The 27,264-nt window shown below is 58.6% G+C and overlaps 1 protein-coding gene across 2 annotated transcripts in view; it reads left to right on the top strand.

Annotated features, from left to right (window-relative positions):
- Positions 1–2,764: 2,764 nt before the first annotated feature.
- The window catches only part of fdft1 (farnesyl-diphosphate farnesyltransferase 1), a 117,041-nt gene continuing 92,541 nt past the window's right edge, over positions 2,765–27,264 (top strand). Inside the window, exons 1-2 of one of the 2 annotated variants that reach the window (XM_072515516.1) lie at positions 2,765–2,967; positions 7,025–7,122. In XM_072515516.1, coding sequence (XP_072371617.1) covers positions 2,887–2,967; positions 7,025–7,122 — 179 coding nt within the window. In that variant the 5' untranslated portion in view covers positions 2,765–2,886. Of the gene's footprint in view, positions 2,968–5,148; positions 5,667–7,024; positions 7,123–27,264 lie in introns of those variants that run through there. The other variant, XM_072515509.1, reaches the window with a different exon arrangement.

Here is a 27,264-nt window from a genome sequence, read left to right as displayed (position 1 = left end):
GGGGTGGGGGTGAGTTTGGGGGTTGGGGTTGAGTTTGGGGGTGGGGTTGGGGGTTTGGGTTGGGGGTTAGGGGGGGTTTGGGGGTGGGGGTGGGGGTAAGGGGTTGGGGGTGGGGTTAGGGGTTGGGGGGGTTAGGGGTTGGGGGTGAGGGGTTGGGGGTGGGGGTGAGGGGTTATGGGGGTTGGGGGTGGGGTTAGGGGTGAGTTTGGGGGTTGGGGGTGAGGGGTTATGGGGGTGGGGTTAGGGGTTGGGGGTGGGGTTAGGGGTGAGTTTGGGTGTTGGGGGTGAGGGGTTATGGGGGTTGGGGGTGGGGTTAGGGGTTGGGGTTGAGTTTGGGGGTTGGGGGTGAGGGGTTATGGGGGTTGGGGTGGGGTTAGTGGTTGGGGGTGAGGGGTTGGGGGTGGGGTTGGGGGTGAGGTTGGGGGTGGGGGTGAGGTTGGGGGTTGGGGGTGAGGTTGGGGTTGGGGTGAGTTTGGGGGTTGGGGTGAGTTTGGGGGTTGGGGGTGAGTTTGGGGGTTGGGGGTGAGTTTGGGGGTTGGGGGTGAGTTTGGGGGTGAGTTTTGGGGTGGGGGTGAGTTTGGGGGTTAGTTTGGGGGTTGGGGGGAGTTTGGGGGTTGGGGGGAGTTTGGGGGTTGGGGTGAGTTTGGGGGTTATGGGGGGTTAGGGGTTGGGGGTTGGGGATGAGGGGTTAGGGGGGTTAGGGGTTGTGGGTGAGTTTGGGGGTTGGGGTGAAGTTAGGGGTTAGGGGGTTGGGGGTGAGTTTGGGGGTTGGGGTTGGGAGTGAGTTTGGGGTTGGGGGTCGGGGTGAGTTTGGGGGTTGGGGGTGAGTTCGGGGGTTGGGGGGGTGGGGGTGAGTTTGGGGGTTGGGGTTGAGTTTGGGGGTTGGGGTGGTGGGGGTGAGTTTGGGGGTGGGGGTGAGTTTGGGGGTTGGGGGTGAGTTCGGGGGTTGGGGGGGTGGGGGTGAGTTTGGGGGTTGGGGTTGAGTTTGGGGGTTGGGGTGGTGGGGGTGAGTTTGGGGGTGGGGGTGAGTTTGGGGGTTGGGGGTGCGTTTGGGGTTTGGGAGGGTGAGGGTGAGTTTGGGGGTTGGGGGTGAGTTTGGGGGTCAGGGGTGAGTTTGGGGTTGGGGTGGAGTTGGGGGTGAGTTTGGGGGTTGAGGGTGAGTTTCGGGGTTGGGGGTGAGTTTGGGGGTTGGGGTGAGTTTGGGGGTTGCGTGTGGGGGTGAGTTTGGGGGTTGGGGGTGGGGGTGAGTTTTGTAGTTGGGGGTGAGTTTGGGGGTTGGGGGTTGGGGTGAGTTTGGGGGTGAGTTTGGGGGTTGGGGGGGTGGGGTAGGTTTGGGGGTGGGGTTGGGGGTTTGGGGTTGGGGTTGAGTTTGGGGGTGGGGTTGGGGGTTTGGGTTGGGGGTTAGGGGGGGTTTGGGGGTTAGGGGGTGAGTTTGGGGGTGGGGGTTGGGGGTAGGGTTAGGGGTTGGGGGGGTTGGGGGCGAGGGGTTGGGGGTGGGGGTGAGGGGTTATGGGGGTTGGGGTTAGGGGTGAGTTTGGGGGTTGGTGGTCGGGGTGAGTTTGGGGGTGAGTTTGGGGGTTGGGGGGGTGGGGTAGGTTTGGGGGTGGGGTTGGGGGTTTGGGGTTGGGGTTGAGTTTGGGGGTTGGGGTTGAGTTTGGGGGTTGGTGGTGAGGGGTTATGGGGGTTGGGGGTGAGGTTGGGGGGTGAGGTTGGGGGTGAGGTTGGGGGTGAGGTTGGGGGTGGGGGGTGGGTGTTGGGGGTGAAGGGTTGGGGGTTAGGGGGTGGGTGTTGGGGGTTATGGGGGTGGGGTTGGGGGTGAGGGGTTGGGGGTGAGGGGTTATGGGGGTTGGGGTTGGGGGTGAGGGTTTGGGGGTTAGGGGGTGAGTTTGGGGTTGGGGGTTAGGGGTTAGGGGTGAGGGGTTGGGGGTTAGGGGTGAGGGGTTGGGGGTTAGGGGTGAGGGGTTGGGGGTGAGCGGTTGGGGGTTAGGGGTGAGGGGTTGGGGGTTGGGGGTGAGGGGTTGGGGGTTGGGGGTTGGGGGTGAGGGGTTGGGGGTTATGGGGGTGGGGTTGGGGGTGAGGGGTGAGGGGGGTTATGGGGGTGGGGTTGGGGGTGAGGGGTGAGGGGGGTTATGGGGGTGGGGGTGGGGTTGGGGGTGAGGGGTTGGGGGTTGGGGGTGAGGGGGTGGGGTTGGGGGTGAGGGGTTGGGGGTTGGGGGTTAGGGGTGAGGGGTTGGGGGTTGGGGGTGAGGGGTTGGGGGTGAGGGGTGAGGGGTTGGGGGGTGGGTGTTGGGGGTGAAGGGTTGGGGGTTAGGGGGTGGGTGTTGGGGGTTATGGGGGTGGGGTTGGGGGTTAGGGGGTGGGTGTTGGGGGTTAGGGGGGTGGGGTTGGGGGTGAGGGGTTGGGGGTTAGGGGGTAGGTGTTGGGGGTTATGGGGGTGGGGTTGGGGGTTAGGGGGTGGGTGTTGGGGGTTAGGGGGGTGGGGTTGGGGGTGAGGGGTTGGGGGTTGGGGGTGAGGGGTTGGGGGTTGGGGGTGAGGGTTTGGGGGTTATGGGGGTGGGGTTGGGGGTGAGGGGTTAGGGGTTGGGGGTTGGGGGTTATGGGGGTGGGGTTGGGGGTGAGGGGTGAGGGGTTGGGGGTTGGGGGTGAGGGGGGTTGTGACGGGAGCTGCGCTGCTCCAGCGGTGTTGACGGGGCCGGTCTCTGATTGGCCGGTTGCTGACTGGCGGCTCCGCGTCACCGCCGCCCGGCGCCCTGATTGGGCGGCGCTGCTGGTCCGAGACACACACACAGCGGGACACACACCCTCACACAGACCCTCACACACAGGGACAGAGACCCTCACAGAGACCCGCACACAGACCGGCACACAGGGACAGTCTCTCTGGCGATGGATTGGCTCCGACACCCGGACGAGCTGCTCAATTTAATCAAATTCAAACTCGGAGCCCGGAACCGGCACAGCCCCCAGGTAGGGGGGGGGGGGGGTGAGGGACAGAGAGTGAGGGACGGAGGGTGAGGGACGGAGGGTGAGGGACGGAGGGTGAGGGACGGAGGGTGAGGGACGGAGGGTGAGGGACGGAGGGTGAGGGACGGAGGGTGAGGGACGGAGGGTGAGGGACGGAGGGTGAGGGACGGAGGGTGAGGGACGGAGGGTGAGGGACGGAGGGTGAGGGACGGAGGGTGAGGGACGGAGGGTGAGGGTCGGGGGGGTGTGGGGGTGAGGGACAGAGTGTGAGGGACAGAGTGTGAGGGACGGAGGGTGAGGGACGGAGGGTGAGGGTCGGGGGGGTGTGGGGGTGAGGGACGGAGGGTGAGGGTCGGGGGGTGCGGGGGTGAGGGACAGAGTGTGAGGGACAGAGTGTGAGGGACGGAGGGTGAGGGACGGAGGGTGAGGGTCGGGGGGGTGTGGGGGTGAGGGACGGAGGGTGAGGGTCGGGGGGTGCGGGGGTGAGGGACAGAGTGTGAGGGACAGAGTGTGAGGGACGGAGGGTGAGGGACGGAGGGTGAGGGTCGGGGGGGTGTGGGGGTGAGGGACGGAGGGTGAGGGTCGGGGGGTGCGGGGGTGAGGGACAGAGTGTGAGGGACAGAGTGTGAGGGACGGAGGGTGAGGGACGGAGGGTGAGGGTCGGGGGGGGTGTGGGGGTGAGGGACAGAGTGTGAGGGACGGAGGGTGAGGGACGGAGGGTGCGGGGGTGAGGGACAGAGTGTGAGGGACAGAGAGTGAGGAACGGAGGGTGAGGGTCGGGGGGTGAGGGTCGGGGGGTGCGGGGGTGAGGGACAGAGTGTGAGGGACAGAGTGTGAGGGACGGAGGGTGAGGGACGGAGGGTGAGGGTCGGGGGGTGCGGGGGTGAGGGACAGAGTGTGAGGGACAGAGAGTGAGGGACGGAGGGTGCGGGGGTGAGGGACGGGGGGTGAGGGACGGAGGGTGCAGGGGTGAGGGACAGAGTGTGAGGGACGGAGGGTGAGGGACGGAGGGTGAGGGTCGGGGGGGTGTGGGGGTGAGGGACAGAGTGTGAGGGACAGAGTGTGAGGGACGGAGGGTGAGGGACGGAGGGTGAGGGACGGGGGGTGAGGGACCGGAGGGTGAGGGACGGAGGGTGAGGGACGGGGGGTGAGGGACGGAGGGTGCGGGGTTGAGGGACGGGGGGTGAGGGACGGAGGGTGCGGGGGTGAGGGACGGGGGGTGAGGGACGGAGGGTGCGGGGGTGAGGGTCGGAGGGTGCAGGGGTGAGGGACAGAGTGTGAGGGACAGAGTGTGAGGGACGGAGGGTGAGGGACGGAGGGTGAGGGACGGAGGGTGAGGGTCGGGGGGGTGTGGGGGTGAGGGACAGAGTGTGAGGGACAGAGTGTGAGGGACGGAGGGTGAGGGACGGGGGGTGAGGGACCGGAGGGTGAGGGACGGAGGGTGAGGGACGGGGGGTGAGGGACGGAGGGTGAGGGACGGGGGGTGAGGGACGGAGGGTGAGGGACAGAGGGTGCGGGGGTTACCCCCCCGCATTCCCCCCCCCCCATCACTCCCACCCCCTGTCGTCACTCGCCCTCCCCTCCTCAGTCCCCCCTCACGTCACTGTCCCCCATCCTCATCCCCCCCCCCCGTATCCTGCCCTCACTCCACCCTCCCCTTCAGTGGGCAGCATGGTAGCACAGTGGTTAGCACTGCTGCCTCACAGCTCCAGGGTCCCAGGTTCGATCCCCGGCTTGGGTGACTGTGCGGAGTCTGCACGTTCTCCCCGTGTCCGGGGGCTCCGGTTTCCTCCGGGGGCTCCGGTTTCCTCTGGGCGCTCCGGTTTCCTCCGGGCGCTCCGGTTTCCTCCGGGCGCTCCGGTTTCCTCCCACAGTTAGGTGGATTGTCCGTGATAAATTCGGCCAGACCTATTCCCCTATTCCAGCTCCTGCCCTGTGTCCTGTCGCTCGCAGCACATTCCGCTCCTGTTTCGATCAGTTTGATTGTCCAAGAATTATTGAAGCTGCACAATGAATGTCTAATCGTACAAAGAGTTAATACTGTGTGGGCTATCTGATTGGCTCTGCCCTCTGGGCTGTCTGATTGGCTCTGCCCTCTGGGCTATCTGATTGGCTCTGCCCTCTGGGCTGTCTGATTGGCTCTGCCCTCTGGGCTGTCTGATTGGCTCTGCCCTCTGGGCTGTCTGATTGGCTCTGCCCTCTGGGCTGTCTGATTGGCTCTGCCCTCTGGGCTGTCTGATTGGCTCTGCCCTCTGGGCTGTCTGATTGGCTCTGCCCTCTGGGCTGTCTGATTGGCAGGGCTCCTGTTTCTGGTGTTGACTCCAGGCTGTGTGGTGGGTGTGACCGACCTCTGGTTAAAGTTTCTGTGGAATGAGCGAGACGATTCCTACTGTACAGGCTGAGAGCTGAACTGATTACAAGGCCTGTGTGGGCAGCTCGGCTTTCCTCCCAACATGTACTGTGTAGCCAGAAGTGCCTGGCCCTTGGCGGTCCGGGCCATGCAGTGTGATTCGCGGCGCAGTGCTCTCCTCTGCACTGTCTGCCCGTGCCACCAAGCAGCTCGCTGCAGGCAATCCTGCTCACCGTGCCTGGCCTGTTGGGTGCGACGCGACCCATCCAGTGGGCACTTCTTGCATGTGGCACTTGCAGATGTTGAAAAGACGGCAACTCCGAGAAAGTTATTCCTCAAAACAGCCTCCCTGGTACGTGAAGTAAGAGCAGGAGTCTGTGTCTCCGGGTTGTTCAAGTTTGTATCTTTGTCTCCTGGCCACGATCTGAGGCCAAACCAGCTGTTTGCAGCTTACCCATGCTGTCTCTACAGCCGCCTTTGTTCACTGACTCGATCCCTGAGCTTTAACTCAGATGTTGCTGAAACCTTCAATCAGCCTGTTTCTGTTAACTCGGTATTTGCTCATACCGAGGTTTCCCTGGCCAGCCAATCACCACCTACTCTGCATCATCCTAAACTCTCCGATCACCCACCACGTGCCGTTCATCCACCCTCGTGTGTGCTTGCCGATCTAGACTGGCAGCTGCTCCACCACCCCTCCATGCTCTCACCTACTCCCTATCTCTGTAACCTCTTCCAGCCTTGCATCCCGCCAATTCCGACCTCCTGTCCTTCTCCGGTTTTAATCCCACCATTTTACAGTTGTTACTTCAGCTTCAGATAAGCTAAGCTCTGGAATTCACACTTTAAACTCCTCTACACCTTTATCTCTCTCTCTTTCTCTCCTCCTTTAAGATGCTCCTTCAAACATATTCCTTTGACCAACCTTTTGGAAACCAGCCCTAACCTACCTGACGTAGCTCAGTGTCCGGTCCTGTGAAGCATTTTGGAATGTTTCACTCTTTTCCGGGTGCAACATGAAAGCAATTTGTGGGGTTTGCAGAGCAAATGTCAGGGTCTCTTGGCCTGGAGGGTGTGAGGAGTGATTGGGTGAACTCGGTGTGGGGAGGGTCAGAGTGCAGTCAGTGATCTGGAGGGTGTGAGGAGTGATTGGGTGAACTCGGTGTGGGGAGGGTCAGAGTGCAGTCAGTGATCTGGAGGGTGTGAGGAGTGATTGGGTGAACTCGGTGTGGGGAGGGTCAGAGTGCAGTCAGTGATCTGGAGGGTGTGAGGAGTGATTGGGTGAACTCGGTGTGGGGAGGGTCAGAGTGCAGTCAGTGATCTGGAGGGTGTGAGGAGTGATTGGGTGAACTCGGTGTGGGGAGGGTCAGAGTGCAGTCAGTGATCTGGAGGGTGTGAGGAGTGATTGGGTGAACTCGGTGTGGGGAGGGTCAGAGTGCAGTCAGTGATCTGGAGGGTGTGAGGAGTGATTGGGTGAACTCGGTGTGGGGAGGGTCAGAGTGCAGTCAGTGATCTGGAGGGTGTGAGGAGTGATTGGGTGAACTCGGTGTGGGGAGGGTCAGAGTGCAGTCAGTGATCTGGAGGGTGTGAGGAGTGATTGGGTGAACTCGGTGTGGGGAGGGTCAGAGTGCAGTCAGTGATCTGGAGAGTGTGAGGAGTGATTGGGTGAAGTCCGTGTGCAGTCGGTGATCTGATGCCCCTGTTTTTCAGGACGCGATGAGTGAAAGCTTGAAGAAATGCTACATTTATCTGAACCAGACAAGCCGCAGTTTTGCTGCTGTGATTCAGGCGCTGGACGGTGACCTACGGTAAGAGAGCCTCTGTCTTCTGGAGGATGAGTGGGGCACCACGTAAACGTTAAAATACTGGGGAGTGGAGGGAATGGTTCTGGGGGGTGGGGAAGGACCGGCTGAGGGAAGGTGTGTTGCGGGCGGGTGGTGCGGCAGGACAGTGGTTAGCACTACTGCCTCACAGCACCAGGGACCTGGGTTCGATTCCAGCCTTGGGTGACTTTGTATGTTTGTTATTTACAGCACAGAAGGAGGCCATTCGGCCCATCGTGTCTGCACCGGCTCCAAAAAGAGCCTCCCAGCTGGTCCCATTCCCAGCTGGTCCCATTCCCAGCTGGTCCCATTCCCAGCTGGTCCCATTCCCAGCTAGTCCCATTCCACAGCCCTGGGCGGGATGTTCCGTTTTGCCGGCAGCCCGGGGGTTTCTCGACGGCGTGGGGCTGCCCCACAATGGGGAAACCCCATTGACCGGCCAGCGTAACGGAGAATCCCGCTGGCGGGGTGAAACGGAATGTGGGGCGGAGAATCCCGCTGACTGGGTGAAACGGGAATGTGGGGCGGCGGAGAATCCCGCTGACTGGGTGAAACGGGAATGTGGGGCGGCGGAGAATCCCGCTGGCGGGGTGAAACGGGAATGTGGGGCAGAATCCAGCTGGCAGGGTGAAACGGGAATGTGGGCCGGCGGAGAATCCCGCTGACTGGGTGAAACGGGAATGTGGGGTGGCGGAGAATCCCGCTGGCGGGGTGAAACGGGAATGTGGGGCGGCGGAGAATCCCGCTGGCGGGGTGAAACGGGAATGTGGGGCAGAATCCCGCTGGCAGGGTGATACGGGAATGTGGGCCGTCGGAGAATCCCGCTGACTGGGTGAAACGGGAATGTGGGGCGGTGGAGAAGCCCGCTGACTGGGTGAAACGGGAATGTGGGGTGGAGAATCCCGCTGACTGGGTGAAACGGGAATGTGGGGAAGAATCCCGCTGACTGGGTGAAACGGGAATGTGGGCCGGCGGAGAATCGCGCTGACTGGGTGAAACGGGAATGTGGGGAAGAATCCCGCTGGCAGGGTGAAACGGGAATGTGGGGCGGTGGAGAATCCCGCTGACTGGGTGAAACGGGAATGTGGGGAAGAATCCCGCTGGCAGGGTGAAACGGGAATGTGGGCCGGCGGAGAATCCCGCTGACTGGGTGAAACGGGAATGTGGGGTGGAGAATCCCGCTGACTGGGTGAAACGGGAATGTGGGGTGGAGAATCCCGCTGACTGGGTGAAACGGGAATGTGGGCCGGCGGAGAATCGCGCTGACGGGGTGAAACGGGAATGTGGGGCGGCGGAGAATCCCGCTGACTGGGTGAAACGGGAATGTGGGGCAGAATCCCGCTGGCGGGGTGTAACAGGAATGTGGGGCGGAGAATCCCGCTGGCGGGGCGAAACGGGAATGTGGGGCGGCGGAGAATCCCGCTGACTGGGTGAAACGGGAATGTGGGGCGGAGAATCCCGCTGGCGGGGTGAAACGGGAATGTGAGGCGGAGAATCCCGCTGACTGGGTGAAACGGGAATGTGGGGCGGCGGAGAATCCCGCTGGCGGGGTGAAACGGGAATGTGGGGCGGCGGAGAATCCCGCTGACTGGGTGAAACGGGAATGTGGGGCGGCGGAGAATCCCGCTGGCGGGGTGAAACGGGAATGTGGGGCGGAGAATCCCGCTGGCGGGGTGAAACGGGAATGTGGGACGGAGAATCCCGCTGGCGGGGTGCAACGGGAATGTGGGACGGAGAATCCCGCTGGCGGGGTGAACCGGGAATGTGGGGCGGCGGAGAATCCCGCTGGCGGGGTGAAACGGGAATGTGGGGCAGAATCCCGCTGACGGGGTGAAACGGGAATGTGGGGGGGCGGAGAATCCCGCTGACTGGGTGAAACGGGAATGTGGGGCGGCGGAGAATCCCGCTGACTGGGTGAAACGGGAATGTGGGGCGGCGGAGAATCCCGCTGACTGGGTGAAACGGGAATGTGGGGTGGCGGAGAATCCCGCTGACTGGGTGAAACGGGAATGTGGGGCGGAGAATCCCGCTGGCGGGGTGAAACGGGAATGTGGGGCGGAGAATCCAGCTGGCGGGTGAAACGGGAATGTGGGGCGGAGAATCCCGCTGACTGGGTGAAACGGGAATGTGGGGCGGAGAATCCCGCTGACTGGGTGAAACGGGAATGTGGGGAAGAATCCCGCTGGCAGGGTGAAACGGGAATGTGGGCCGGCGGAGAATCCCGCTGACTGGGTGAAACGGGAATGTGGGGCGGTGGAGAATCCCGCTGACTGGGTGAAACGGGAATGTGGGGTGGAGAATCCCGCTGACTGGGTGAAACGGGAATGTGGGCCGGTGGAGAATCCCGCTGGTGGGGTGAAACGGGAATGTGGGACGGAGAATCCCGCTGACTGGGTGAAACGGGAATGTGGGACGGAGAATCCCGCTGACTGGGTGAAACGGGAATGTGGGACGGAGAATCCCGCTGGCGGGGTGAAACGGGAATGTGGGGCGGAGAATCCCGCTGGCGGGGTGAAACGGGAATGTGGGGCGGCGGAGAATCCCGCTGACTGGGTGAAACGGGAATGTGGGGCGGAGAATCCCGCTGACTGGGTGAAACGGGAATGTGGGGCGGAGAATCCCGCTGACTGGGTGAAACGGGAATGTGGGCCGGCGGAGAATCCCGCTGACTGGGTGAAACGGGAATGTGGGGGGGGCGGAGCATCCGGCTGACTGGGTGAAACGGGAATGTGGGGCGGAGAATCCCGCTGACTGGGTGAAACAGGAATGTGGGGCGGCGGAGCATCCGGCTGACTGGGTGAAACGGGAATGTGGGGCGGAGAATCCCGCTGGCGGGGTGAACCGGGAATGTGGGCCGGCGGAGAATCCCGCTGACTGGGTGAAACGGGAATGTGGGCCGGCGGAGAATCCCGCTGACTGGGTGAAACGGGAATGTGGGGGGGGCGGAGCATCCGGCTGACTGGGTGAAACGGGAATGTGGGGCGGAGAATCCCGCTGACTGGGTGAAACAGGAATGTGGGGCGGCGGAGCATCCGGCTGACTGGGTGAACCGGGAATGTGGGGCGGTGGAGAATCCCGCTGGCGGGGTGAAACGGGAATGTGGGGCAGAATCCCGCTGGCGGGGTGAAACGGAAATGTGGGGCGGCGGAGAATCCCGCTGACTGGTTGAAACGGGAATGTGGGGCGGCGGAGAATCCCGCTGACTGGGTGAAACGGGAATGTGGGGTGGAGAATCCCGCTGACTGGGTGAAACGGGAATGTGGGGCGGAGAATCCCGCTGGCGGGTTGAAACGGGAATGTGGGGGGGCGGAGCATCCCGCTGGCGGGGTGAAACGGGAATGTGGGGTGGCGGAGAATCCCGTTGACTGGGTGAAACGGGAATGTGGGGCGGCGGAGAATCCCGCTGACTGGGTGAAACGGGAATGTGGGGCGGAGAATCCCGCTGGCGGGGTGAAACGGGAATGTGGGGCGGAGAATCCCGCTGACTGGGTGAAACGGGAATGTGGGGCGGAGAATCCCGCTGGCGGGGTGAAACGGGAATGTGGGGCGGAGAATCCCGCTGACTGGGTGAAACGGGAATGTGGGGCGGCGGAGAATCCCGCTGACTGGGTGAAACGGGAATGTGGGGCGGAGAATCCCACTGGCGGGGTGAAACGGGAATGTGGGGCGGCGGGGCGCAGAATCCAGCCCCCCATCTCATCAGCCCTTTAAATTCATCCCTTTCAAATATCTATCCAGCTCTTTTGAAACCTCCTATGGAATCCGCCTCCACCACTCCCCCAGGCAGCGAGTTCCAAATCCCAACAACTCTCTAAGTAAGTGAGTTTCTCCTCATCTCACTCCAGCTCTCTTGCTGACCATCTTGAAATTGTGACCCCTCGTCACTGACATGCCAACCAGTGGAAACAGAATATCCTTCTTTACCCTGTCAAAGTTGTTCAGAATTTTGAACACCTCAATAAGGTCACTTAAGAACAAAGAAATGTACAGCACAGGAACAGGCCCTTCGGCCCTCCAAGCCCGTGCCGACCATGCTGCCCGACTAAACTAAAATCTTCTACACTTCCTGGGTCCGTATCCCTCTATTCCCATCCTATTCATGTATTTGTCAAGATGCCCCTTAAATGTCACTATCGTCCCTGCTTCCACCACCTCCTCCGGTAGCGAGTTCCAGGCACCCACTACCCTCTGTGTAAAATAAGGTGCCCAGAACTGAACACAATACTCCAAATGTGGGCTGACCAATGATTTGTGGAGGTGTGGCATCACTTCTTTGTTTTTATACTCTATGCCTTTATTTATAAACTCAAGGATGCTATAAGCCTTCTTAACAACTGTTTGAACTTGTCTGGCCACCTTCAGAGAATGATGCACTTGAACCCCGAGGTCCCTCTGCCCCTGTACCCATTCTCAAAGTTGTACCATTGAGCCTGTATTGTCTCCCCGTGTTTCCTCTACCAAAATGCATTACCTCACATTTCACTGCATTGACGTTTATCTGCCAGGTGGCTGCCCATTTGGCCAACTTGTCAATGTCCCTCTGAAGTCGCTCAGCGTCATCCTCACAATTCACTATTCTCCCTCGCTTAGTATCATCTGCAAATTTAGAGATTTTGCCCTCAACACTCACTTCTAAATCATTCAAAAATATGAAAAAGCAAGGGTCCCAACACTGAGCCCTGGGGAACACCACATTGAACTGGTCTCCAGTCTGAGAAATGCCCGTCTATACCTATCCTCCGATTCCTATCAGGCAACTTCTAATCAATGCTGCCAAGGACCCAGCAATCCCAAATATTTTTAATTTGCTAACCAGCCTGTATCAAATACTTTCCGAAAGTCCAAATATACAACATCCACGGCACTATCCTCATCCATTACTTCTGTCACCTCGTCAAAGAACTCAATTAAATTTGTCAGACGTGACCTGCCCTTGACAAAGCCATGTTAAGGTTAACGTGCAGGTTCAGTCGGCAGTTAGGAAGGCCAATGCAATGTTAGCATTCATGTCAAGAGGGCTAGAATACAAGATGAGGGATGTACTTCTGAGGTTGTACAAGGCTTTGGTCAGACCCCATTTGGAGTATTGTGAGCAGTTTTAGGCCCCGTATCTAAGGAAGGATGTGCTGGCCTTGGAAAGGGTCCAGAGGAGGTTCACAAGAATGATCCCTGGAATGAACAGTTTATCGTATGAGGAACGGTTGAGGACTCTGGGTCTGTACTCACTGGAGTTTAGAAAGATGAGGGGGGATCTTATTGAAACTTACAGGATACTGCGAGGCCTGGATAGAGTGGACGTGGAGAGGATGTTTCCACTTGTGGGAAAAACTAGAAGCAGAGGACACAATCTCAGACTAAAGGGACGATCCTTTAAAACAGAGATGAGGAGGAATTTCTTCAGCCAGAGGGTGGTGAATCTGTGGAACTCTTTGCCGCAGAAGGCTGTGGCGGCCAAATCACTGAGTGTCTTTAAGACAGAGATAGATAGGTTCCTGATTAATAAGGGGATCAGGGGTTATAGGGGGAATGAGGATGAGAAAATATCAGCCATGATTGAATGGCGGAGCAGACTCGATGGGCCGAGTGGCCTAATTCTGCTCCTATGTCTTATGGTCTTAGGTTGACTGTCTAGTATTAACTTATTTTTCTCCAAGTGTATCTAATCCCGTATTCTGGCCTCCATCAGTTTTCCCACTGTTGATGTCAAGCTGACAGGTCTGTAGTTTCCTGGGTTAACCTTTGCCCCTTTCTAATGGCGTCACGTTTACAATCTTCCAGTCCCCCGGGACTAATCCTGTGTTCAGAGACCCCTGGAGAATCCCTGTCAACGGCTCCGAAATATGCTTCTTACCTCTCTCAGCAATCTTAAGATGCATCCCATCCGGGCCTGGCGACTTCTCTACCTGGAGTGCTGCCAGCCTTTTTAGCACCTTTTCTTTATCTATCACTTTTCCTGCTCAGTTGCTCAACACCCACATTTTCAACTGGGCCAAAGTACTAATTTAGTACCTCAGCCATACCCTCTGCTTCAGTGAGCAGTAAGTTTTAAAGTACTGGTGGACAAGGATAAGAGTGGTCCTAGGATGAATGTGCTAAATTGGGGGAAGGCTAATTATAACAATATTAGGCGGGAACTGAAGAACATAGATTGGGGGCGGATGTTTGAGGGCAAATCAACATCTGACATGTGGGAGGCTTTCAAGTGGCAGTTGAAAGGAATTCAGGACCGGCATGTTCCTGTGAGGAAGAAGGATAAATAGGGCAATTTTCGGGAACCTTGGGTGACGAGAGATATTGTAGGCCTCGTCAAAAAGAAAAAGGAGGCATTTATCAGGGCTAAAAGGCTGGGAACAGACGAAGCCTGCGTGGAATATAAGGAAAGTAGGAAGGAACTTAAGCAAGGAGTCAGGAGGGCTAGAAGGGGTCACGAAAAGTCATTGGCAAATAGGGTTAAGGAAAATCCCAAGGCTTTTTACACGTACATAAAAAGCAAAAGGGTAGCCAGGGAAAGGGTTGGCCCACTGAAGGATAGGCAAGGGAATCTATGTGTGGAGCCAGAGGAAATGGGCGAGGTACTAAATGAATACTTTGCATCAGTATTCACCAAAGAGAAGGAATTGGTAGATGTTGAGTCTGGAGAAGGGGGTGTAGATAGCCTGGGTCACATTGAGATCCAAAAAGAAGAGGTGTTGGGTGTCTTAAAAAATATTAAGGTAGATAAGTCCCCAGGGCCTGATGGGATCTACCCCAGAATACTGAAGGAGGCTGGAGAGGAAATTGCTGAGGCCTTGACGGAAATCTTTGGATCCTCGCTGTCTTCGGGGGATGTCCCGGAGGACTGGAGAATAGCCAATGTTGTTCCTCTGTTTAAGAAGGGTAGCAAGGATAATCCCGGGAAAGTAAGTGAGCCTTACTTTAGTGGTAGGGAAATTACTGGAGAGAATTCTTCGAGACAGGATCTACTCCCATTTGGAAGCAAATGGACGTATTAGTGAGAGGCAGCACGGTTTTGTGAAGGGGAGGTCGTGTCTCACTAACTTGATAGAGTTTTTCGAGAAGGTCACTAAGATGATTGATGCAGGTAGGGCAGTGGATGTTGTCTATATGGACTTCAGTAAGGCCTTTGACAAGGTCCCTCATGGTAGACTAGTACAAAAGGTGAAGTCACACGGGATCAGGGGTGAGCTGGCAAGGTGGATACAGAACTGGCTAGGCCATAGAAGGCAGAGGGTAGCAATGGAAGGATGCTTTTCTAATTGGAGGGCTGTGACCAGTGGTGTTCCACAGGGATCAGTGCTGGGGCCTTTGCTCTTTGTAGTATATATAAATGATTTGGAGGAAAATGTAACTGGTCTGATTAGTAAGTTTGCAGACAACACAAAGGTTGGTGGAATTGCGGATAGCGATGAGGACTGTCGGAGGATACAGCAGGATTTAGATTGTTTGGAGACTTGGGCGGAGAGATGGCAGATGGAGTTTAATCCGGACAAATGTGAGGTAAATCATTTTGGAAGGTCCAATGCAGGTAGGGAATATACGGTGAATGGTAGAACCCTCAAGAGTATTGAAAGTCAAAGAGATCTAGGAGTACAGGTCCACAGGTCACTGAAAGGGGCAACACAGGTGGAGAAGGTAGTCAAGAAGGCATACGGCATGCTTGCCTTCATTGGCCGGGGCATTGAGTATAAGAATTGGCAAGTCATGTTGCAGCTGTATAGAACCTTAGTTAGGCCACACTTGGAGTATAGTGTTCAATTCTGGTCGCCACACTACCAGAAGGATGTGGAGGCTTTAGAGAGGGTGCAGAAGAGATTTACCAGAATGTTGCCTGGTATGGAGGGCATTAGCTATGAGGAGCGGTTGAATAAACTCGGTTTGTTCTCACTGGAACGAAGGAGGTTGAGGGGAGACCTGATAGAGGTATACAAAATTATGAGGGGCATAGACAGAGTGGATAGTCAGAGGCTTTTCCCCAGGGTAGAGGGGTCACTTACTAGGGGGCATAGGTTTAAGGTGAGAGGGGCAAGGTTTAGAGGAGATGTACGAGGCAAGTTTTTTACACAGAGGGTAGTGGGTGCCTGGAACTCGCTACCGGAGGAGGTGGTGGAAGCAGGGACGATAGTGACATTTAAGGGGCATCTTGACAAATACATGAATAGGATGGGAATAGAGGGATACGGACCCAGGAAGTGTAGAAGATTGTAATTTAGTCGGGCAGCATGGTCGGCACGGGCTTGGAGGGCCGAAGGGCCTGTTCCTGTGCTGTACATTTCTTTGTTCTTTACCCTGCCTGTCCCTATAGGCCCCACTCTATCCTTCACTAATCTTTTACCATTAATATGTTTGAAGAACATTTTGCCCTTCCTGCCATCCTTTCCTCTGCTTCCTCTTCGCCTTCCTTATTCCAGCCTTAGCCTCGCTGCTGCATTGAGATACTCTTCCTGATTTTACATCAATATTCTTTGTCCTCCAAGATACTCTGTCTTTGGACACTGTTATAACCTGCCTGCTTACCATTGGCTGGGGACTAATGACAATCACACAATCCTGTGGGAGTATGAGCTTCCCCCATGAGGGGGGTCGGAGAAATCATTAGCAGACTCCCTATATAAATAAAGCTGGCCAGTTTAGGAACCAGAGGAAGGAGTAAGCAGCAAGCGAAGTTGCTGCTGCTGTTATGTATATATGTTATTGTAAATAAATGTTATTTCTTTGTATCCTTAAAACTCGTGCTGGATTCTTTGGGGCCCTCACAAAACTGGCGACGAGGGTTAAAGTGAATAGCTGTCTACACTGCTGAAGCCACCTCCCTGGATTTTTGTTGGATACAGGTTGGAAGTTGTTTTCTATTACACCATGCCTCTGTACGGACGTTTGGATGTTTTTGATGCTGCGCTGGAAAGCAGGAACCAGTACACACAACGGATGCGTTACTATTTCCGGGCAAACAACATCACTGAAAACGAGCGCCAGGTGGTCATATTGCTCACCGCCTGCGGCCCGCATACGTTTGGGGTGATTAGGAGCCTTACGTACCCAGCTGCGCCGGACACCAAAATGTTTGATGAACTTGTGAACTTAGTGGGGCAACATTTTAACCCAACCCCGTCCACGATAGTCCAGCGTTACCGGTTTAATACCGCTGAGAGGACCCCTGGAGAATCCCTTGCCGATTTTCTATCCAGGCTACGCAGGATTGCAGAGTGACTATGGTGAGACCTTGTCAGAAATGTTACGCGACCGTTTGGTTTGTGGTATTAACAATGCGGCCACCCAGTGAAAGTTGTTAGCGGAGCCAACATTGACTTTTCAACAGGCCATTCAAATAGTCTTGTCCCGAGAGAGCGCAGAACGAGGAGTACAGGAGCTACAGGGAATGGAGGTGCACGCCTTGGGGCACAACCCCTTCCGTCCAAAAGCGTCTCCCCGCGCTCCTGCGGTACCTCAGGCGGGGCGACGCCCGGATCGATGCCAGTGGCCGTCGGACATTCCTCCCCGAAGGGAGCCTTCTCCAGAGCCAATGGATGAGGAGCCATGTCCGTGTCAGACTTGTGGGCGCCGACCCCGTCGCGGATGCCGGTCCTGGGGGCGCCAGAGGCACCGTCGTTCCGACCGAAACTGGGACCAGCCCAGGGGCCGTACCTTCCATGTGGATGAACCTGCGGCGACTACTCCTGAGGACGTGGAGACGGAGGACGACTGCCTGCAGCTGCATTGTGTGGCAGCTCCCCGTGTGGCCCCCATTAAGGTGACAGTACGGGTCAATGGTCACCCGCTTGAGATGGAGTTGGACACTGGCTCAGCGGTCTCCGTGATCGCCCAGAGGACATTCGACCGCATCAAGCAGGGTATACAGACCCTTACATTAACCGACACACAGGCCAGGTTGGCCACCTACACGGTGGAACCATTGGACATTGCAGGAACTACGATGACCCCTGTTGTTTATGGACGCCAGGAGGGGCGTTTCCCACTTATCGTGGTGCGCGGCCACGGGCCCAGCCTGTTGGGTCGGGACTGGTTGCGCCATTTGCGGTTGCAGTGGCAGCACGTCCTCTAAACAGTTTCTGGAGGGTTGACAGGTGCCAGGACGGTACCCAGATGTATTCCAGTCCGGTTTGGGGAAAATAAAAGGGGCTGTAACCCGTATCCAAGTAGAACCAGGAGCCACGCCGCGCTACTTCCGGGCGCGCCCGGTGCCTTACGCCTTGCTCGAGAAGGCAGAAGGGGAGCTCACTCGTTTGGAGACTTTGGGTATTATCAGACTTGTCCGTTTCGCTAACTGGGCAGCACCAATTGTACCTGTAATGAAGCCAGATGCCACAGTTCGCTTGTGCGACGACTATAAACCTACAGTGAATACGGCTTCCTGACTCGACCGATATCCAATGCCTCGCATAGAGGATCTCTACGTGAAGCTTGCAGGCGGACTCTCGTTATCAAAATTAGATATGAGTCACGCCTACCTGCAGTTGGAGCTGGACCCTGCCTCCCGACCATATGTAACGATTAATACACACCGGGGCCTGCATGAATATACACGGTTGCTGTTCGGAGTATCCTCTGCCTGCGCTATTTTTCAACGTGTTATGGAGGGCATTTTGAGAGGTTTACCGCGTGTCGCTGTCTACTTAGATGACATGTTGATCACAGGGACGTCGGAGCAGGAACATTTGGAAAATCTGGAGGCTGTCCTTAGACGCTTTTCGGAGGCTGGAGTCCGTTTACGTCGCACAAAGTGCGTCTTTCAGGCGAAGGAAGTAGTCTACCTGGGTTATCGGGTGGACCCCGTCGCAGAGAAGGTGCGCGCGATCCAACAGGCCCCCGCCCCGAATGACACTCCGCATTTTCGTTCTTTTCTCAGCCTCGTAAACTATTACCTCCCCAATCTGGCAACTACGCTGGCTCCGTTGCACCTTCTGCTAAAGAAAAATCACACCTGGGTTTGGGGTCAGCCGCAAGAAACCGCTTTCCGGCGGGTAAAGCAACAATTGTCGTCGTCTGGGTTACTAACCCACTCTGATCCGGGAAAGCCTTTGCTCGTCACATGTGATGCATCCCCGTATGGTATTGGGGCCGTCCTGTTGTCCCACAAGATGGAGAACGGGGCCGAGCGGCCGATAGCTTTCGCCTCCCGCACATTGACTGCAGCGGAGAAAAAGTATGCGCAGATCGAGAAGGAGGGCCTGGCAGTGGTTTTCGCGGTGAAACGCTTCCACCAGTACGTGTACGGCCGCCACTTCACTATCGTGACTGATCATAAGCTCCTGCTGGGACTTTTCAGAGAGGATAAGCCAATACCGCCCATTGCTTCTGCACGGATCCAGCGCTGGGCTTTGTTGCTTGCTGCCTACGAGTATTCTCTGGAGCACAAACCAGGAATGCAGATAGCGAATGCCGACGCACTGAGCTGATTGCCTTTATCGACCGGCCCCATGTCGACCCCCACGACCGGTGAGGTGGTTGAAACCCTAGATTTTATGGACTCCTTGCCTGTCACGGCATCACAGATCCGAGAGTGGACCCGGACGGAGCCAGTCTTGTCAAAGGTTCGGCACATAGTCCTGTATGGTGGGCAGCATAGACAGCTCCCAGGCGAGTTGCGGGCATTTTCCTCCAAGCTGTCAGAATTCAGCGTGGAAGACGGCATCCTCTTGTGGGGGACGCGTATGATTGTCCCAGAAAAAAAACAGGAGCTGATACGAAGAGACTTGCACAATGGGCATCCAGGTGTGACCAAAATGAAAATGTTGGCCCGGAGTTCTGTCTGGTGGCCAGGCCTCGACGCCGACATTGAGAAGGTGGCCCAAAACTGCTCTATTTGCCAGGAGCATCAGAAGCTTCCGCCGGCCGCGCCCCTACATCACTGGGAATGGCCAGGGCGGCCTTGGGCACGCTTACATGCGGATTTCGCCGGCCCTTTTCAAAGATCCATGTTCCTTCTATTAATCGATGCCCAGTCTAAATGGCTAGAGGTGCATAAGATGGTAGGCACAACATCCTGCGCAACAATTGAGAAGATGCGTTTGTCTTTCAGTACTCATGGCCTCCCCGAGGTGCTGGTCACAGATAACGGCACTCCATTCACAAGTGAGGAGTTTGCGAGGTTCATGAAGATGAACGGCATACGCCATATCCGCACTGCCCCATACCACCTGGCTTCAAATGGGTTGGCGGAGCGCGCAGTGCAGACATTCAAACGGGGCCTAAAGAAGCAGTCTTCTGGGTCAATGGACACGAGACTGGCTCACTTTTATTTCCATATAGGACCACCCTCCATGCGGTGACTGGGGTAGCTCCCGCAGAACTCCTAATGGGCCGGAGACTTAGCACCCGCCTTCGCATGGTTTTCCCGGACATTGGCGCAAAAGTACGCCGCCCACAAGAACGGCAGGGACAGGGATTGTCTCGGCATCGTCCGATTCGGCAGTTTGCGCCCGGTGACCCAGTGTTCGTTCGGAATTTTGCTGGTGGTGCCCAATGGGTATCTGGTGTAATCTTTCGCCAAACGGGCCCTATATTTTACCAAGTGCAAGCCGAGGGCCGTCTCCAGCGCGAACATGTAGACCACGTTCGGTCCAGAAGACTATCCCTTCCAAAGATTCCCGGCCCCCGGAGCTCATTTATATAACCGCAGAGACCAGAGACAAGGGAAGGTAGTCCTCACAATCTTCCTCTGGTGCCTCACTCAAAGCCTGCGCAGGTCGTTACGGAACCGAATGGAGATAGAGACGCTGACCTGACGGAGGCAGCAGACTCTGACTCCGAGATGGAGACACAGGATGAATCAGAGGGGGAATCCTCGGGTCCACGGGCCGTGGATGTACAACCTCGCCGTTCATCACGGAAGCGCCGGTCTCCGTCACTTTACACGCCGCCTGATCCAGCGCCTCGTGCAAGTGGTGTCCAGCCTGCGGTAAAACAAGTCCGACGCCCTCCTTCGCCAGGGTCTTCGGTGGATTCTTTGGACTTTGGAGGGGAGGGATGTTATAACCTGCCTACTTACCATTGGCTGGGGACAAATGACAATCCCACAATCCTGTGGGAGTATGAGCTTCCCCAGTGAGGGGGGCGGAGAAACCATTCGCAGATTCCCTGTATAAATAAAGCTGGCCAGTTTGGAACCAGCAGGAAGGAGTGTGCAGCAAGGGAAGTTGCTGCTGCTGTTATATATATATGTTATTGTAAATAAATGTTATTACTTTGTATCCTTAAGACTCGTGCTGGATTCTTCGGGGCCCTCACAAAAGATACCCTGTTTCTGTTTCTCATGCGTACGTACCTAGATTGCACCCTATTCCTCTCTCCTTTGAAAGCCTCATTTTTCATCCACTGTTTTATCCACCAAAATGCACGTTCTCCCTGTGTGTGCGTGGGTTTCCTCCGGGTGCTCCGGTTTCCTCCCACAGCCCAAAGATGTGCAGGTTAGGTGGATTGGCCATGATCAATGTGTGCGGTTATGGGGATAGGCCGAGGGAATGGACCTCGGTGAAATGCTCTTTCGGAGGGTCAGTGCAGTCTTGATGGGCCGAATGGCCTATTCCTGCACTGTCGGGATTCTATGATTATTGGGACAGGGGCTGCGAGAGAGTGTGGGGTATGAAGCAGGGGCTGCGGGAGAGTGTGCGGTATGAGGCAGGGGCTGCGAGAGAGTGTGGGGTATGAAGCAGGGGCTGCGGGAGAGTGTGGGGTATGAAGCAGGGGCTGCGAGAGAGTGTGGGGTATGAAGCAGGGGCTGCGAGAGAGTGTGGGGTATGAGGCAGGGGCTGCGGGAGAGTGTGGGGTATGAAGCAGGGGCTGCGGGAGAGTGTGGGGTATGAAGCAGGGCTGCGAGAGAGTGTGGGGTATGAAGCAGGGGCTGCGAGAGAGTGTGGGGTTTGAGGCAGGGGCTGCGAGAGAGTGGGGTATGAAGCAGGGCTGCGAGAGAGTGTGCGGTATGGAGCAGGGGCTGCGAGAGAGTGTGGGGTATGAAGCAGGGGCTGCGGGAGAGTGTGGGGTATGAAGCAGGGGCTGCGAGAGAGTGTGGGGTATGAAACGGGCTGCGGGAGAGTGTGGGGTATGAAGCAGGGGCTGCGAGAGAGTGTGGGGTATGAAGCAGGGGCTGCGAGAGAGTGGGGTATGGAGCAGGGGCTGCGAGAGAGTGTGGGGTATGAAGCAGGGGCTGCGGGAGAGTGTGGGGTATGAAGCAGGGGCTGCGAGAGAGTGTGGGGTATGAAGCAGGGGCTGCGAGAGAGTGTGGGGTATGAAGCAGAGGCTGCGGGAGAGTGTGGGGTATGAAGCAGGGGCTGCGAGAGAGTGTGGGGTATGAAGCAGGGGCTGCGGGAGAGTGTGGGGTATGAAGCAGGGGCTGCGAGAGAGTGTGGGGTATGAAGCAGGGGCTGCGAGAGAGTGTGGGGTATGAAGCAGGGGCTGCGAGAGAGTGTGGGGTATGAAACGGCCTGCGAGAGAGTTTGGGGTATGAAGCAGGGGCTGCGGGAGAGTGTGGGATATGAAACGGGCTGCGAGAGAGTATGGGGTATGAAGCAGGGGCTGCGGGTGAGTGTGGGGTATGAAGCAGGGGCTGCGAGAGAGTGTGGGGTATGAGGCTGGGGCTGCGGGAGAGTGTGGGGTATGAAGCAGGGGCTGCGAGAGAGTGTGGGGTATGAAATGGGCTGCGAGAGAGTGTGGGGTATGAAGCAGGGGCTGCGAGAGAGTGTGGGGTATGAAGCAGGGGCTGGGAGAGAGTGTGGGGTATGAAATGGGCTGCGAGAGAGAGTGGGGTATGAAGCAGGGGCTGCGAGAGAGTGTGGGGTATGAAATGGGCTGCGAGAGAGAGTGGGGTATGAAGCAGGGGCTGCGAGAGAGTGTGGGGTATGAAGCAGAGGCAGCGAGAGAGTGTGGGGTATGAAGCAGGGGCTGGGAGAGAGTGTGGGGTATGAAATGGGCTGCGAGAGAGAGTGGGGTATGAAGCAGGGGCTGCGGGAGAGTGTGGGGTATGAAGCAGGGGCTGCGGGAGAGTGTGGGGTATGAAATGGGCTGCGAGAGAGTGTGGGGTATGAAGCAGGGGCTGCGAGAGAGTGTGGGGTATGGAGCAGGGGCTGCGAGAGAGTGTGGGGCTGCGGGAGAGTGTGGGGTATGAAGCAGGGGCTGCGGGAGAGTGTGGGGTATGAAGCAGGGGCTGCGAGAGAGTGTGGGGTATGGAGCAGGGGCTGCGAGAGAGTGTGGGGCTGCGGGAGAGTGTGGGGTATGAAGCAGGGGCTGCGGGAGAGTGTGGGGTATGAAGCAGGGGCTGCGGGAGAGTGTGGGGTATGAAGCAGGGGCTGCGGGAGAGTGTGGGGCTGCGGGAGAGTGTGGGGCTGCGAGAGTGGGGTATGAAGCAGGGGCTGCGGGAGAGTGTGGGGTATGAAGCAGGGGCTGCGGGAGAGTGTGGGGTATGAAGCAGGGGCTGCGAGAGAGTGTGGGGCTGCGGGAGAGTGTGGGGTATGAAGCAGGGGCTGCGGGAGAGTGTGGGGTATGAAGCAGGGGCTGCGGGAGAGTGTGGGGTATGGAGCAGGGGCTGCGAGAGAGTGTGGGGTATGAAGCAGGGGCTGCGAGAGAGTGTGGGGTATGAAGCAGGGGCTGCGGGAGAGTGTGGGGTATGAAGCAGGGGCTGCGGGAGAGTGTGGGGTATGAAGCAGGGGCTGCGGGAGAGTGTGGGGTATGGAGCAGGGGCTGCGAGAGAGTGTGGGGTATGGAGCAGGGGCTGCGAGAGAGTGTGGGGCTGCGGGAGAGTGTGGGGCTGCGAGAGTGGGGTATGAAGCAGGGGCTGCGGGAGAGTGTGGGGTATGAAGCAGGGGCTGCGAGAGAGTGTGGGGTATGAAGCAGGGGCTGCGGGAGAGTGTGGGGTATGGAGCAGGGGCTGCGAGAGAGTGTGGGGTATGAAGCAGGGGCTGCGAGAGAGTGTGGGGTATGAAGCAGGGGCTGCGGGAGTGTGGGGTATGAAGCAGGGGCTGCGAGAGAGTGTGGGGTATGAAGCAGGGGCTGCGGGAGAGTGTGGGGTATGAAGCAGGGGCTGCGAGAGAGTGTGGGATATGAAACAGGGGCTGCGAGAGAGTGTGGGGTATGAAGCAGGGGCTGCGAGAGAGTGTGGGGTATGAAGCAGGGGCTGCGAGAGAGTGTGGGGTATGAAGCAGGGGCTGCGGGAGAGTGGGGCTGCGAGAGAGTGTGGGGTATGAAGCAGGGGCTGCGAGAGAGTGTGGGGTATGAAGCAGGGGCTGCGGGAGAGTGTGGGGTATGAAGCAGGGGCTGCGAGAGACTGTGGGGTATGAGGCAGGGGCTGCGGGAGAGTGTGGGATATGAAGCAGGGGCTGCGAGAGAGTGTGGGGTATGAAGCAGGGGCTGCGGGAGAGTGTGGGGTATGAAGCAGGGGCTGCGGGAGAGTGTGGGGTATGAAGCAGGGGCTGCGGGAGAGTGTGGGGTATGAAGCAGGGGCTGCGGGAGAGTGTGGGGTATGAAGCAGGGGCTGCGGGAGAGTGTGGGGTATGAGGCAGGGGCTGCGGGAGAGTGTGGGGTATGAAGCAGGGGCTGCGAGAGAGTGTGGGGTATGAAGCAGGGGCTGCGGGAGAGTGGGGCTGCGAGAGAGTGTGGGGCTGCGGGAGAGTGTGGGGTATGAAGCAGGGGCTGCGGGAGAGTGTGGGGTATGAAGCAGGGGCTGCGGGAGAGTGTGGGGTATGAAGCAGGGGCTGCGGGAGAGTGTGGGGCTGCGAGAGAGTGTGGGGTATGAAGCGGGCTGCGAGAGAGTGTGGGGTATGAAGCAGGGGCTGCGGGAGAGTGGGGCTGCGAGAGAGTGTGGGGCTGCGGGAGAGTGTGGGGTATGAAGCAGGGGCTGCGGGAGAGTGTGGGGTATGAAGCAGGGGCTGCGAGAGAGTGTGGGTTATGAAGCAGGGGCTGCGGGAGAGTGTGGGGCTGCGAGAGAGTGTGGGGTATGAAGCGGGCTGCGGGAGAGTGTGGGGTATGAAGCAGGGGCTGCGGGTGAGTGTGGGGTATGAAGCAGGGGCTGCGGGAGAGTGTGGGGTATGAAGCAGGGGCTGCGGGAGAGTGTGGGGTATGAAGCAGGGGCTGCGAGAGACTGTGGGGTATGAAGCAGGGGCTGCGGGAGAGTGTGGGGTATGAAGCAGGGGCTGCGGGAGAGTGGGGCTGCGAGAGAGTGTGGGGTATGAAGCAGGGGCTGCGAGAGACTGTGGGGTATGAAGCAGGGGCTGCGGGAGAGTGTGGGGTATGAAGCAGGGGCTGCGGGAGAGTGTGGGGTATGAAGCAGGGGCTGCGGGAGAGTGTGGGGCTGCGGGAGAGTGTGGGGTATGAAGCAGGGGCTGCGGGAGAGTGTGGGGCTGCGGGAGAGTGTGGGGTATGAAGCAGGGGCTGCGGGAGAGTGTGGGGTATGAAGCAGGGGCTGCGGGAGAGTGTGGGGCTGCGAGAGAGTGTGGGGTATGAAGCAGGGGCTGCGGGAGAGTGTGGGGTATGGAGCAGGGGCTGCGAGAGAGTGTGGGGTATGAAGCAGGGGATGCGAGAGAGTGTGGGGTATGAAGCAGGGGCTGCGAGAGACTGTGGGGTATGAAGCAGGGGCTGCGGGAGTGTGGGGCTGCGAGAGAGTGTGGGGTATGAAGCAGGGGCTGCGAGAGACTGTGGGGTATGAAGCAGGGGCTGCGAGAGTGTGGGGTATGAAGCAGGGGCTGCGGGAGAGTGTGGGGTATGAAGCAGGGGCTGCGGGAGAGTGTGGGGTATGAAGCAGGGGCTGCGAGAGAGTGTGGGGTATGAAGCAGGGGCTGCGGGAGAGTGTGGGGTATGAAGCAGGGGCAGCGAGAGAGTGTGGGGTATGAAGCAGGGGCTGCGAGAGAGTGTGGGGTATGAAGCAGGGGCTGCGGGAGAGTGTGGGGTATGAAGCAGGGGCTGCGAGAGAGTGTGGGGTATGAAGCAGGGGCTGCGGGAGAGTGTGGGGTATGAAGCAGGGGCAGCGAGAGAGTGTGGGGTATGAAGCAGGGGCTGCGAGAGAGTGTGGGGTATGAAGCAGGGGCTGCGGGAGAGTGTGGGGTATGAAGCGGGCTGCGAGAGAGTGGGGTATGAAGCAGGGGCTGCGGGTGAGTGTGGGGTATGAAGCAGGGGCTGCGAGAGAGTGTGGGGTATGAAACAGGGGCTGCGGGAGAGTGTGGGGTATGAAGCAGGGGCTGCGGGTGAGTGTGGGGTATGAGGCAGGGGCTGCGGGAGAGTGTGGGGAATGAAGCAGGGGCTGCGAGAGAGTGTGGGGTATGAAACGGGCTGCGGGAGAGTGTGGGGTATGAAGCAGGGGCTGCGGGAGAGTGTGGGGTATGAAGCAGGGGCTGCGAGAGAGTGGGGTATGAAGCAGGGGCTGCGGGAGAGTGTGGGGTATGAAGCAGGGGCTGCGGGAGAGTGGGGTATGAAGCAGGGGCTGCGAGAGAGTGTGGGGTATGAAGCGGGCTGCGGGAGAGTGTGGGGTATGAAGCAGGGGCTGCGAGAGAGTGTGGGATATGAAGCAGGGGCTGCGGGAGAGTGTGGGGTATGAAGCAGGGGCTGCGGGAGAGTGTGGGATATGAAGCAGGGGCTGCGAGAGAGTGTGGGGTATGAAGCAGGGGCTGCGGGAGAGTGTGGGATATGAAGCAGGGGCTGCGGGAGAGTGTGGGGTATGAAGCAGGGGCTGCGGGAGAGTGTGGGATATGAAGCAGGGGCTGCGGGAGAGTGTGGGAGAGTGTGGGGTATGAAGCAGGGGCTGCGAGAGAGTGTGGGGTATGAAGCAGGGGCTGCGAGAGAGTGTGGGGTATGAAGCAGGGGCTGCGGGAGAGTGTGGGATATGAAGCAGGGGCTGCGGGAGAGTGTGGGATATGAAGCAGGGGCTGCGGGAGAGAGTGGGGTATGAAGCAGGGGCTGCGGGAGAGTGTGGGGTATGAAGCAGGGGCTGCGAGAGAGTGTGGGGTATGAAGCAGGGGCTGCGGGAGAGTGGGGCTGCGAGAGAGTGTGGGGTATGAAGCAGGGGCTGCGGGAGAGTGTGGGGTATGAAGCAGGGGCTGCGGGAGAGTGGGGCTGCGAGAGAGTGTGGGGTATGAAGCAGGGGCTGCGAGAGAGTGGGGTATGAAGCAGGGGCTGCGGGAGAGTGTGGGGCTGCGGGAGAGTGTGGGGTATGAAGCAGGGGCTGCGGGAGAGTGTGGGGTATGAAGCAGGGGCTGCGGGAGAGTGTGGGGCTGCGAGAGAGTGTGGGGCTGCGGGAGAGTGTGGGGTATGAAGCAGGGGCTGCGGGAGAGTGTGGGGTATGAAGCAGGGGCTGCGGGAGAGTGTGGGATATGAAGCAGGGGCTGCGGGAGAGTGTGGGATATGAAGCAGGGGCTGCGGGAGAGAGTGGGGTATGAAGCAGGGGCTGCGGGAGAGTGTGGGGTATGAAGCAGGGGCTGCGAGAGAGTGTGGGGTATGAAGCAGGGGCTGCGGGAGAGTGGGGCTGCGAGAGAGTGTGGGGTATGAAGCAGGGGCTGCGGGAGAGTGTGGGGTATGAAGCAGGGGCTGCGGGAGAGTGGGGCTGCGAGAGAGTGTGGGGTATGAAGCAGGGGCTGCGAGAGAGTGGGGTATGAAGCAGGGGCTGCGGGAGAGTGTGGGGCTGCGGGAGAGTGTGGGGTATGAAGCAGGGGCTGCGGGAGAGTGTGGGGTATGAAGCAGGGGCTGCGGGAGAGTGTGGGGCTGCGAGAGAGTGTGGGGCTGCGGGAGAGTGTGGGGTATGAAGCAGGGGCTGCGGGAGAGTGTGGGGTATGAAGCAGGGGCTGCGGGAGAGTGTGGGGTATGAAGTAGGGGCTGCGAGAGAGTGTGGGGTATGAAGCAGGGGCTGCGAGAGAGTGTGGGGTATGAAGCGGGGGCTGCGAGAGAGTGTGGGGTATGATGCAGGGGCTGCGGGAGAGTGTGGTGTATGAAGCAGGGGCTGCGGGAGAGTGTGGGGTATGAAGCAGGGGCTGCGAGAGAGTGTGGGGTATGAAGCAGGGGCTGCGGGAGAGTGTGGGGTATGAAGCAGGGGCTGCGGGAGAGTGTGGTGTATGAAGCAGGGGCTGCGGGAGAGTGTGGGGTATGAAGCAGGGGCTGCGGGAGAGTGTGGGGTATGAAGCGGGGGCTGCGAGAGAG

The sequence above is a fragment of the Scyliorhinus torazame genome, chromosome 1 (genome assembly GCF_047496885.1).
Source record: "Scyliorhinus torazame isolate Kashiwa2021f chromosome 1, sScyTor2.1, whole genome shotgun sequence".
NCBI classification, from domain to species: Eukaryota; Metazoa; Chordata; class Chondrichthyes; order Carcharhiniformes; family Scyliorhinidae; genus Scyliorhinus; species Scyliorhinus torazame.
This window is presented reverse-complemented; position numbering and strand designations above follow the sequence as displayed.